Below are 13,283 nucleotides of genomic sequence, written 5' to 3'. Positions count from 1 at the left end.
CTCCTCCTACCTCCTGCGCTGGGTGGGCCCCTGGACTCCACCCACAGCCCCAGACCGCAGGCTTCTCAGGCCTGGCTCTTCTGGGGCCAGCCTGGGGCTGGGAGTTCTGGGAGCTGCTCCCATGGTGAAGAGTCTGTCCCCAGAGGCCCTGCCTCACTCAGGAGGTGAACCCTGCAGCTACCATGCAACCCCAGGGTGTAGAAATGTCCATCCACAGTCTCGCAGCACCATCCGCTGCCCCCTGCTCTGGAGGGCGGGTGCCCGTGGCTGCCTCTAGGAGAGGACTAGCTGCCCTATGAAGTCCCTGGCTGGTCTGGCAGCCACCCACTTGCAGAGCCTGGGGTGCCTCTCCCCAGGAAACCTATGACCCAAGGGGCTCACTCCTGGTCCCCACCTCAGCACCGCCAGGAGCAGGGGGTCACACAGACAGACTCTCCTAGAGAAGCCGTGCGGAGCTGACCTCGATCAGGCAGCTGGGAGTCAGGTGCATTCAGGACCTGGAGGGACGCAGATGACCAGGGTGAGCTGGTGTAAGAATCCTCAGTTGAAACAAGCAATGCAGCCTCCCTCACTTCCGGAGGAGATTCGTACGTGAGAAATAGATGTGTTTCCTCCTCCTCGCTCAGAGGAGGCACAGTTCTCATGCCTGATACATAGCAAGGGTTCGGGATGGTGGGGGCTGGGGTGTCCCAGGCAGCAGGGACACATCTGGCCTCCCGCATCAAGGTGACCCACAGGGGAAGCTGCCTGCATGTCAGGACAGTATCCTATGCTAGAGGTCTCAGCAGAGAGGCCTGAGCTTGGCTCTTACCTTGAGTTCTGACTGTCTCTAGTAGCGAGGGCCTTGCTCTGTCCACAGCCAACCCAGACTTCTCTCCTGGGCCCTAGACCTGTCCAGCTGCCCCAATGTCTCTGCCTGGACATTGGTTTCTGTGAGGAGTCCTTAGAGGCATGCAGAACCCAGGGGAAGGCTGCCACTAGCTCTCATGGAGTGGGAGGAGTGGGTGGAGGGAAGGGGGCTCTGGGGTGTGTGAGCAGGAGCGTGCGGATGGTTGTTTTGGGTGCTGCCACCAAGCAAACCCACTTCCGCTGGATTTCAGTCCTTTCAGACCTGTGCTCCGTGGGCCTAACTTGGGTCCCAGCCAAGGCTTGGGCCTTGGGACATAGCGCTTGGACTGAACACCCACCAGGGCTGTACCCCCAGAAGCGGGCGAGCTCCCCAGGCAAAACTGCCCAGCTCTTTCAAATGAGCAAACTGGCCAGGAAGGACATGGCCGCGACCATGTTTCCTGCGCTACCGGACCCTGCACTCATCCTCTGGAGCTGGCAGTCCCCTTCCCAGACCTCCTTCTCTGCCTTGCCACCAACCCCCGAAGCCAGAGACCGGTGCCATTTCTGCTTCATTGTCCCCACCCTGCAGCACTGATACCTCTCAGCTCCTGCCCCCAGATCCTCACCCTCCCGACACAGTCCCAGCCACGCCTCCATGCATTTCAGCACCACGCCGTCTGCTTCCATCCCCACTCTCTCCTCACGGACCCAAAGGGCTTTTGAAGAAGACACATGGACCTTGCCCTGGCCACTGGGCACAAGGTCAATGTCTGGGCATCAGGGATACCCAGAGCCCTTGAATGCTCCAGACCCAGCAAGGACAAGATCTCTGCCCCTGGGATCCTCTGTGCCCATCAGAGATAGGCCGGGACCTTGGAACTATTGGGATATTGACAGAGAGAGAGGAAATACCAGCAGCTCCGTGGCTTGTCAGTTCAGATCGCAGTGGCAGGTTGAGTCCCAGGTTGCCTGGACACTGACGTAAACCTCTTCTCTACACCTTAGGGTGCCCCTGCCGGGACCCAGGCTCCCAGGGTCTAGCACACTGACATGTCTTCCAAAATCTTGCCTCCAAGCCTCCCCTGGCCACAGTGTACCTTCCTCTCCCTGTGCCCATACCCCGCAGCCCTCCTCTCCGCCCCTCCCTCAGGGAGTTGCCTCAAAACCCCAAAGCCAGAAGGGGTATCCTAGACCCCTTCAGCTCTGGACCCTGCAGCACCACCCCCTTGGGGTTGGAGAACGGGAGTGGCATCTTGGAATGGGCCAAGAACAAAGCGAGGCAAGAACAAAAACACAAATCAATATTTCAATAAATTATCTTGCCCCAGCAGCAAAATCACTTTGGCTGCTAAGAGGGGCTGGGAACCCGGGCTGAACCACAGAAACCAGCATCTGGGAGGAGAGACGCGGTTGGCCAGTGTGGATTCGGTCTGCAGGGACGTGGAGAAGAGACCACCGCAGGGCTCTCACTCCAGGGTTCTGGAATGAGGCTGTGATGGGGGATGTGATTGTCTTGTCCGCGTGACTAATTTTAATTCGAGCCGGTGTTTACTATTAGGTGGGTGTCTGTAAAATCCAGACTTCAGGATTGGCCTGAGAAATCCCAGCCGGCAGCTCCAGGCCTCTGTTCCTGCGGGCACTGGGTAGATGTCGCTCCCTCCAGCTGTGCGTGGGCCCCTGGGTTTGCCACAGTCCTCGCCATTCCTTATCACCCCCCACTTTATATTAATAAGGAAAGATTCCTCTGTAAGCTTTCTCCTTCAAAACTGGGAAAACTCAAGATGGAGTGACTTCTCCTGCAACCAGCCTGCCTCACTGGCTTCTCACCTGGCTTGTTCCTATAGGCGCCTGAGCTTCTAGCATCCTCCCAGCACTCCCCACGAGCCCACATGCTAGGACAGGGGACCTCCCTACACAGCCCCAGCCTGCCTCAGCCTGGCTCCTGCCTGCAACTCTGTCCCACCTGAGGGCCTCATTCCTTTCTCTGGTACTGATCCTGGGATATGTCTTTCTGGCTGGACTCCTGACTCCTCCTCCAAGACCTGGCCAGGACAGCCTTCTTAGTCCTGACGTCTAAGTGAGAGTGCCTGCTGATATCATATAGCAGAGAGAGTGTGCAGGACACTCATTCCCGAGGCCGCCCTGGCTGTTAGGCTTGCATCATGAGACAAAATGGAATGGGATGGTTCCCAGTGGCTTCCCATGCATGGCTCCTGTGGGAATCATCTGTGTACGCCCCTGTTCTTCATACGGCTGTTCTTCTATTAGGCTGGTGCAAAAGTCATCACCATGCTTTAATGGCAAAAACCGCGATGACTTTTGCACCAACCCAATGTCACTTGCAGCTTCTTTTCCTCCATTGCGTTGGTTTCTGCAAGGACCTTTACACGGTGGGGTCATGTAAGGTGATCTCCCGCCTCTGGGCTTCCACATCACACTGCGACTCCCGTCTCCCCTGCCAGGGGCCCTCCCAAGTCCACATGGCATTTGCCTTGTGTCAAGGACTTGCACAGAACAGACACAGGGACTTCTGGAAATGGGACAGACTGAGGGACTATGTGGTGGGGCCTTAGACCACCCGGAGCGTGGCTTCCATATCTTACCTGAAAACTGCAGTGATTTTGTGTGAAAACACACAGGCTGAGTGTGACTGGGGAACCTTTTCTTCCGTGTAGAAGAATGGGGCCCAGTGGGAGCAGGTTCTGAGGGGGACCTGGCAGAGTCTCTGTGCCACCTCGACCCAGTTCCCAGAGGATGGGACTGTCAACACTGCAGCCTGCTCAGCCCCCCACTAGCCCACCAGGCACCAACCTCTCTCTTCCATTTCTCTCCATCCCCCTGCAGTCCATGAGCCTCATCGAGATTGGGAACCCTTCGCAGAGTCTGGAGAATGTCTGCCGCTGGGCCTACCTCCAGCAGAAGCCAGACACGGACCACGATGAATACCACGATCATGCCATCTTCCTCACACGGCAGGACTTTGGGCCTTCTGGCATGCAAGGTGAGCCTCATCCCTGCAGGGCCACAGAGACGCGTGAAGCTGGAAATGAGCCCCTGGTCATGCGAGGGGCCCCAGGCAGCCTTGGCCCAACCCAGGGAAGAGTGTCAGGGCAGGGAAGGCTGTGGTCATCTCAGCTGGGCGAGGGTGTGGGTCAGTGCACGGGCTGCCGAACACATCATCGGAACAGAATACAGTGTCCCGAATTGCACCTGTGTATACAGGGGCACTTGACTTACATGTCACAAAAGTGACACTTCAGAGAAGAGGAAGAGAACCGTCTAAAAAATGGTATGAAGCCAATCTGGAAAGAAAGGAGGCCTGTCACCTCCACTCACTCTATAGACAGAGGGCATCTCGCACGGATTTTAGATCTAAATAAGAAATGCAAAACAACGAAGATAACACAGGCAGAAAGCTCCATGTTCTTAGAGTAACGGACTTTTTCTTTTAAAAGAGACCCAAAAAAATACAAACGCAATGGAAAAAACTGATAAATAGTAGTACATTTTTAAAGGTTGCCCACTAAAGGCACTACTAATCCAATGGGGGAAATATTTATTATATATATATATATATATATATATCTAAAAATGGACTTATATCTGAGGTATATGAAGAACTTCTACAAATAATAGCAAGGTTAATAAAGACAATCCCATCGGAAAATGGGCAGGAGACTTTACCAGGCTCTTAACAAAATATGAATGAGCAATAAACCCATGAAAAGGCACTCAACCTCAGCTGACATTAGAAAAATGCGACTGAAACGGTGAGGCTGGACGTGGTGGCGCACGCCTGTAGTCCCGGACACTTGGGAGGCTGAGGTGGGAGGATTGTTTGAGTCCAGGAGGTGAGCTATGATCACACCACTGCACTCCAGGCTGGGCAACAGAGTGAAATCTTGGCTTAAAAAAAGTGGTGGGGGAGGGGGGAATGAGACCACTAATGAGATGTCAAAACACACGTAATAGCTTAAAGTCAAAAAGACTGGACTGGAATTACCAGGTCTGGGTGAGGCTGGATAGCTCCCTGTCAAATGCGGTGCAGCCAGGTGCTGCCCTCAGCATGTGATGAGAGCGCCCTTGGCTCTTTTGGCTTGGGGAGGGCATTAATGGGGAGTAGAGCTATCCCCTGGGAGAGGAAACCCACACAGCTTTTATATTAAGTGGCCCGATCCCTCATTTAAAAATGTGAAAGGGGCTGGGTGCGGTGGCTCACGCCTGTATTCTCAGCACTTTGGGAGGCTGAGGCAAGTGGATCGCCTGAGGTCAGGAGTTCGAGACCAGCCTGGCCAACATGGTGAAACCCTGTCTCTACAAAAAAATATAAAAATTAGCCGGGTGTAGTGGCAGGTGGCTGTAATCCCAGCTACTCAGGAGACGGAGGCAGGAGAATTGCTTGAACCGGGGAGGTAGAGGTTGCAGTGAGCCATTGCACTCCAGCTTGGGCAGCAGAGCCAGACTTTGTCTCAAAAAAAAATTCTTTTTGAAAGAACAGCCAAGGGTTACCAGATATTTTTAAAAATCAAAACACAAAAAATCCTTACAGCATGAAAAAGATGGATCAAGATGTAGAACGAAGTAAAAAGTTTGAAAACTGGCTCTCGGGAAAACAAAGAGAATTTAGAGACAAGAAAAGCACGTTTTTAAAAGTCGCATTCCCACAACGTTTAAGAAAACAGATCCATCCACCCAGAAGAGGTTGCTATGAAGAATTGGAGAACCACAAAGTGTTTGTGTAAAGTTATGGATAGGATGGGGAAAGTAAAAAGTTCAAAAGCCGAAATAAAAAGTCAAGGGCCTTTAGGAGGCCGAGGTGGGTGGATCACGAGGTCGAGAGATCGAGACCATCCTGGTCCACATGGTGAAACCCCGTGTCTACTAAAAATACAAAAAACTAGCTGGGCATGGTGGCGCGTGCCTGTAATCCCAGCTACTCAGGAGGCTGAGGCAGGAGAATTGCCTGAACCCAGGAGGCGGAGGTTGCGGTGAGCCGAGATCGCGCCATTGCACTCCAGCCTGGGTAACAAGAGCGACACTTTGTCTCAAAAAAAAAAAAAAAAAGTCAAGGGCATCTCCCAATGGAAGCAAAAGACAAAAAGATTAACATGAGAGAAAAGTTAGGAGACATATGGTCCATCCAGAAGGTGTACTCTATCTAATAAGATTCAGACAGAGAAAACAGTCACAAAATAAAACAAGAGGGAAGGAAACAAAGAAAAACATAAAGAAACGCTTGCAAATCTCGCAGGCTCCGGCAGCGCTGAGTAGGATGGACGCAAGCCCTCCCGCAGAGGCAGCTGCCTAGGCAAACCTCACATACAAAGGGTGAAGAGGAGGCGGCAGCATTCTGCTCTGGCACACAGACTCAACACTTGCCTCAAAGTCTGCAGAGCAAAAAATGCAGATTTTCCTGTTTATGACAACAGGAAGACCAGGGCTAGATCACCACGGTTCTGTTTTTAGAAGCGTACACCACCAGCTCACCCCGGTTCCCAGTGGCCCTCCTTCCCTTCTCTGTGGAACACCTGGCCTCAGGGTCCCTCAGTGGGGCATGGCAGGAGTGATGGCATGTTGGGATTCTGAACATTGGGGCTCCATGCTTGGCAAGCCTCTCGGAAGCCTCCCAGTGGTACAAGCAGAGATCTCGTGTGGCACCCACAGCCCTGTCTGTATACACTTCCCGATCTTGTCCAAGCTGCCTCCCTCTGCTGAGACGAGAGCTGGGGAAGTGAAAAGCTCTCATTCTCTCTCTTCCTCAGTTTGATGTGGGGTCTCAGCGTCATGAACTTCTGCCACCCTCCCACTGGCCCTGGGCTGTCCTGGGCCACTGGCCTCACCTTCTGCGGCAGTTCTGACTTCTCAGTTTACACCAGCCAGTGCCCTGCTGGGAGATTTTGCAGAGTGGCATGGTACATCGGCTGAACAGCTTGGCAGTCTCCTGTGGCATTATGAAAACAGGTCTAGCTGTCCAGCTGGGGTCTCAAGGAACCCAGAGAAACAAGGAGAGACCCAGGAAACCCCCATCCCGAGGAAATGGGCGTGGAGGGTGTGATGCCGGGCAGATGAGGGGCAGGATGCCTCTAGCAGAGAGGTGTGGAAGCCGGTGCTGCTCGGGGGCACTCAGTGAGGCAGGCACGGGGCAAGGGCAGGGGCAGGCTGGGAGAAAGAGAACGTCGGGCAGGAAGCTACTGAAGTGCCAGGCAAGTCATGGCAGGTGACGTCTGACTAAGCAGAGGCCTCCGGCTGCAATGTGGCCGTTACAGGCAGAATGGCCAGGGGGCTTGGGTGGGGATGGGCTGGGGGCCTGCGTCCAGTCAGATGTCACAGGCCTGTCTGCTATGGCAGTTGCCTCTTGGATGGGGGCTACTGGGGCCTTGAGGAGAAGCAGCGCCTGGAAAGTATGCCAGGCCTCACCTTCCCATCCATGCTATGGCAGCGTCTGGAGCCACCCCTTGTCTTCTCCCAGGCTATGCTCCCGTCACTGGCATGTGCCACCCGGTCCGCAGCTGCACTCTGAACCATGAGGACGGCTTCTCCTCAGCATTCGTGGTGGCCCATGAGACTGGCCACGTGTAAGTGGCCTGGGGAAGGGTGGGGCGCAGAGGGGCCACCCTAGGCTCCCCAACTCTGGCTGCCCACTTTTCCTCTGCGCCTTAAGAGGGACACACCCTGTGTGAAAGCCACTTTGGGGCGTGGTCTTCTGTCTTCCCAGTGCTGGGCAGTACTGGCCCGAGGCCCACTTTCTGCAGAAGGAACCGCTCAAAGGAGGAAGGGCTCACCTGCAGACTGAGCAGCAGCTCTGGGCCAGCTAGAGCTGGGGGCCTTGCCGCTTTATCCCATCCAAGCCCCCCGGCAGGTGGGCTCCACCCCATGTTATAGAGGAGGCTCGGAGGTTTGGAGGGCGGCTCCCCCTGGGGTAGAAAGCTGGAGGCAGGGAAGCCACAGTTCCAGCAGGTGTGCATGTCCCTCTTGGGGTCAGGATACCTGGGGGACTGCCCACTGGCCGCTGTCTCCCCAGAGTGCCTCGGCTTTCAACGTGCAGCAGGTAGACAGTCGGTGCCACCTGGCTCAGGGTGGGCCAAGGTCAGGGAAGGCCCGTGGGGGAGGGATGGGGCCCCCTCCTGTCATTGAGGCTGCGTGGGATTCAGCGAGCTGCCTCGTCCCTCGCAGGCTGGGCATGGAGCACGACGGACAGGGCAACCGCTGTGGCGACGAGGTGCGGCTGGGCAGCATCATGGCACCCCTGGTGCAAGCCGCCTTCCACCGCTTCCACTGGTCCCGCTGCAGCCAACAGGAGCTGAGCCGCTACCTGCAGTGAGTACTGCCCACATCCCCCGAGGGCGACCCCTCAGTCCCTGGACTCAGCTCTGGGAGGGTGCAAGTCCCCGTGCACCAGGGTCCGGCCAGAGCCCTCCAGCCTCGGGTTCTCTGGCCTGTGTGCAGGGGAGGAGAGAGGGCACACCCGCGAGGGGAGCCTGGTGTCTGGAGGAGAACCCATTGTCAGGGGTCTGTCCTTGAATGGCAGGTGGGCAAGGCAGCCACCCTGGGGTCTGCGCAAGCCAGGTCCTGGTATCTTACACCAAAGAGATTCATCGGGGAAACGGAGGCAGCACAGCCAGGGGCCGGGATATGCAGGTAGGGCTGCTGTGGCAGCTCCAGCAGGGACTCAGCTGCCTTCAGGAATGGGCGGTCGGCCTTGCTAAAGGCTGCGGTGTGTCCCCCACAGCTCCTATGACTGCCTGCGGGATGACCCCTTCGCCCACGACTGGCCGGCACTGCCCCAGCTCCCGGGGCTGCACTACTCCATGAACGAGCAGTGCCGCTTTGACTTCGGCCTGGGCTACATGATGTGCACGGCGGTGAGTGTGGCAGCTCGGCCTCGGGGACCCCTCCCAGGCCTGCGGGGAGGCCGGCTGGTGTAGGGCCAGCCCCTGGGACATTGTGAGGACGGGCCCAGCGTAGGAAGGCCAGAGCAGCCTGCCAGCCCGCCAGAGTGGCAGCGCGTCCCTCAGCACCCACCATGCCTCACCCCCTAGGCATCCTCGGCCCACCTGGCAGGCCCAGATGTGGTCCTGGGCAGGAGGCACACAGGTGACAGGGCTGACGTTAGCCAGGGGCAGCGAGAGCCTGGCAAGGCCTTTGGGTCAGCCTGCAGAGGTCAAGAGGGCTTCCAGGGAAGAAGGGAGGCCTGCAGGCTCCCTGGAAGGAGAGGCGTGTAGGAAGGGAGGGCGCCCGACGTGGAAGCTGGAGAAGAGCGCGGCGCGCACAGAAGCCTCGCTGCCCTCCCGGGCCAAACGCCGGGGCCCAGCCGCCGGAGGAACCGGGCATCAGCACCGAGGCCGTGCAGCGGAGCTTCGGTGTCCGTGAGCGTCGGAATGCGCCCCTCTGCTGCGTGAAGGAAGGAAGCAAAGGAGTCCCATTTTACAGATGAGGAAATGGAGGCCCAGAGAGGCTAGGTAACCTGCCTAAATCCACACAGCGAGCCAGTGGTGGACTCCAGGGCCATACGGGACGACTAACTCCTTCCGTGACGGCCTAAGGAGCACCGTGGACTCGATTCTCGTGGCGATGGGGAGCTCTGGAAAGGCTGGAGTTGGGGAGCCTCGGGACCACGCCTGAGTTTCAGCCGCTCCCTCAGGGACATCCCGCAGGAAGTGCTCTCAGGACAGGAAGTAGAAAGGCCAGGGAAGAGGACCGTGAAGTCCAGGGGACAGAGGCCGAGGCTGCAGCGAGGGTGGGCCCGTGGGGGCGGGGAAGGGCTTTGCCAGGGTTTAGGAGGGGAATCCACAGCAAAGGGTCCATAGGTACCCACCTAGCCTCAGGCTGGCACCCAGGGCCCCGCTGCCCGCCAGGCTCCCTGAGGACTGCAACCTCCAAAGGCCAGAGGTGGGGGGCCCGGCCGTGTTCAGGGGCACTGCCACTCCCACACCGCACGGGCAAGGTCCTGACTGCCCCAGAATCACGACACCCACCAGCCACATAGGCCAGTCACGGGCCGGTCCCACTGGGGCATCTCAGGTCACAGGACCCGGGGGGTGTGCGGGTGGCACCCCTGGGAGGTCCCTGGCAAGCTGTGGCGCTGTCTTCCAGTTCCGGACCTTCGACCCCTGCAAGCAGCTGTGGTGCAGCCATCCTGACAACCCCTACTTCTGCAAGACCAAGAAGGGCCCCCCCTTGGACGGGACCATGTGTGCGCCTGGCAAGGTGAGGCAGGACCAAGGGCTCTTCGAGGGCAGCACGGTAGAGGGCTGGAATCTTAGGTGCCCAGGTTACCAGGGCCAGGCCCTGAAGTGGGGCAGGGGGCCCTCTCCCTTCCCGTTTCCAATTACCCCTCACGCTCCGGACACCAGAGCTTCCTCTTCCCTGTGCGTCTGATGCTGGAGCACATCTGGCATGTGAGAGATCCTCACCGTGCTCCAAGCCCTGCACTCAGGACTCCCCCTCTGAGGAGCAGTTTCTGGGGTCCTGGCGGCCTTCCGTCACCCCTGGGCACTGTGAGTCATCTCACCTTGAGGCCAGCATTAGGGTCCTCAGGCCCAGCATGAGGCTTAGCCTCTCCATCGCCAGGACCTCAGTGTTTGTCCCTGTTGGGCATGCTTGTCCTTCAAGGTCACTGGATGGCTGCCCCAGGCCCATTTCATACCCTCTGGGGACCCTTGAAAGAAGGGCTTCTTCCCTGTGGTCCTCCCTGAACTCCAGACCTGATTCTCATTGGTTCAGATGAAATCACACACCCACTCCTCAGCCAGTCACTTGCTAGGGGGCTGGGATATGCAGGTGAGCTAAGCCTGGATCGCTGCCCAGGAGGGCTCAACCCCATGGAGACTACACTGGCCCTGCAGGGCAGGGAGGGAGTGGGGAGTGGACACTGTGCACATCCCAGCCAGGCCTAGAACGCCCCCACATTGTCTGGACTCCTTGATGGAAGTCTTTGGCTCAGGACTGGGCCAGCTGCCTCATTTTAGTCCCTGGTGGAGCTTCTGAAAGAAGCAAATTCCCAGGCGCATCCCTGAAGACGTTTGTTTGGGGTAGGATCCAATCATTGCTTTGGGTTTTCTTTTTAAAACTATGGTAAAATTCACCTAACATAAAATTCACTATCTGAACCATTTTAAAGTGCACAATTCAGGCCAGGCATGGTGGCTCATGCCTGTTATCCCAGCACTTTGGGAGGCCGAGGCGAGTCAATCGCCAGAGATCAGGAGTTCAAGACCAGCCCGGTTATCATGGCGAAAACCTGTCTCTACTAAAAATACAAAAATTAGCTGGGGGTGGTGGCAGGAGCCTGTAATCACAGCTACTTGGGAAGCTGAGGCAGGAGAATCGCTTGAGCCAGAGGCAGAGGTTGCAGTGAGCCTAGATCACGTCACTGCACTCCAACCTGAGTGACAGAGCAAGACCCTGTCTCAAAAAATAAAAACAACAATGACGTGCACAATTCAGTGGCATTTAGTACATTCACAATATTGGGCGACCATCACCACTATCTAGTCCAGAGCTTTTCATCACTGCAAAAAGGACACCTCATTTATCAGTCACTCCTTCCTTCCCTCCTCGCCCCATCCCCTGACAAGTCTCAATCTGCTTTCTGTCTCTGTATCTATGTGGCCTTTTGTGTCTGACTCACTTCATTCAGCAGAATGTTTCCGAAGGTCATCCTTGCAGCCTCTATCTGCGCTCTCTTCCTCTGTATCGCTGAATAACCTCCCGTCGTGTGGATGTGCACATATGGTGTATCCGTTCTTCCACAGAGGGACATTTGGGTAGTTTTCACCTTTTGGCCATTGTGAGTCATGCTGCTGTGAACATTTGTGTATAAGGTTTGTTTGAAGACCTGGGAATTGGTGTTTTTAAGATGTGCCCAGACTTAACGAAGGGTTAGAAGTCGGAAATGGGCTGTTGTTGGTAACTCGCTGGGGGCCTGGTGAGGCCAGAACCACCTAGCTAGCCACCTTCCCACAGGAGCTCAGCAGAAGGAGCGGGGCAGAACGTCTGCTGTGACCCCAGGGGGAGCTCAGGAAAAGCTGAGTTGGAGAATGAGACCAGCTAAGCAGGGCTCCCTGCCCGCCCCACCCACCACAGTCAGGGAGGAGGCAGAGGGAATGGGAGGCCAGCCCTGCACACGCACCCTGGCCCAGGGAGCAGGAGCAGGTGGGGCTCCCACATGTGGGTGTATGGCTGGCAGGCATCCCAGCCAACTGCCCCCTGCTTCTCCTGCAAGGCAGAAGTGGTGGCGGTGGGGGGTGGGATCTGGTGAGGGCGGTGGACAGATGCAGCCAAAGTGTCCCCCCCTCAAAGAGACCACTGACCTGGCCACAGCCCTTCACTCTTTTTGATGGTAGGATCCTCTGCCTTTAGCCCAGTAAATGAAATTGCCTTTTATGCATGAAAGAATAGTTGTGCTGGGCCGGGCGCAGTGGCTGAAGCCTGTAATCCCAGCACTTTGGGAGGCCGAGGCCGAGGCCATGACCCGGGTGGATCGCGAGGTCAAGAGATCGAGGCCAACCTGGCCAACATAGTGAAACCCCGTCTCTACTAAAATATAAAAATTAGCTGGGCATGGTGGCGCATGTCTGTAGTCCCAGCTACTCAGGAGGCTGAGGCAGGAGAATTGCCTGAACCCGGGAGGCGGAGGTTTCGATGAGCCGAGATGGCGCCACTGCACTCCAGCCTGGCACCTGGTGACAGAGCGAGACTTGGTCTCAGAAAAAAAAAAAAAAAAAGAATAGTTGTGCTAACTGAGGGGCACAGCTGGGGCTCTGCTCAGCCTCCCCCTGGTACCCGAAGAGCACAGGTTGAAACTGACTCAGATCAGGGTTTGGTGTGGGGGTGTTAGGGGAACATGGAAGAGGGGCCCCTCCTGGGCAGCTGTCAGGATCCCTGGATGTGGGTCTGTATGTTTCCATGCCCTATGCATCCTTATTTCCTTGCGTTGTGATTTTACATCTGGAAACAATCATCCTCTCTCCCACCGTTTCCTGCAAGGGAAGCCAAAGGGGCAAGGAGAGAGGGGGAAGAGCAAGCCGAAGCCTGGCTGGGCTGGAGAAGTGGCAGGGACTCTGGGACAGGGCTGTCCCTCTGCCTTCCCAGACACCGGGCAGGGGGCTGTGGAGAGCTCAGGCTCCACAGGAGGCAGCTGACTGGGAGCTCCTGCTGGGGTGCAGAACCTCCCCTCTTGGCCTCCCTCACCTACAGTTTCCTGCTGCCACCGTTTCCTAGAGAGAGACCTGTCTCTAGAGTCTCCACACGGAGGTGGCTGGGAGAAAAGCCTCAGAGCCTGCAGGAGAGCCGCCCCCACCCTCTGCTGTGGGGCCGCACCGCCTGTCCACTGCCAGCCCCGGGCCTGTGGGCACGGGAAGGTGGGGACGCTACGGTGCCTCTGGGTTCAGAGCCTTGGCCTCCATGAGTTGAAGCAGAGGACCAGGGTAGTGAGAGATGGGGCCAGGGTG

At 56.9% G+C, this 13,283-nt stretch overlaps 1 protein-coding gene across 3 annotated transcripts in view; it reads left to right on the top strand.

Annotated features, from left to right (window-relative positions):
• The window catches only part of ADAMTS2 (ADAM metallopeptidase with thrombospondin type 1 motif 2), a 220,494-nt gene that overhangs the window by 166,377 nt on the left and 40,834 nt on the right, over positions 1-13,283 (top strand). For 2 of the 3 annotated variants that reach the window (XM_010331847.3, XM_074390605.1), the window contains exons 6-10: positions 3,676-3,832; positions 7,301-7,406; positions 8,005-8,148; positions 8,561-8,693; positions 9,925-10,038. In XM_010331847.3, coding sequence (XP_010330149.3) covers positions 3,676-3,832; positions 7,301-7,406; positions 8,005-8,148; positions 8,561-8,693; positions 9,925-10,038 — 654 coding nt within the window. Of the gene's footprint in view, positions 1-3,675; positions 3,833-7,300; positions 7,407-8,004; positions 8,149-8,560; positions 8,694-9,924; positions 10,044-10,963; positions 11,100-13,283 lie in introns of those variants that run through there. The other variant, XM_074390606.1, reaches the window with a different exon arrangement.

The sequence above is a fragment of the Saimiri boliviensis genome, chromosome 20 (genome assembly GCF_048565385.1).
Source record: "Saimiri boliviensis isolate mSaiBol1 chromosome 20, mSaiBol1.pri, whole genome shotgun sequence".
Classification (NCBI taxonomy): domain Eukaryota; kingdom Metazoa; phylum Chordata; class Mammalia; order Primates; family Cebidae; genus Saimiri; species Saimiri boliviensis.
The sequence above is the reverse complement of the archived record's forward strand: the minus strand, read 5'-3'. Positions and strand labels throughout refer to the sequence as shown.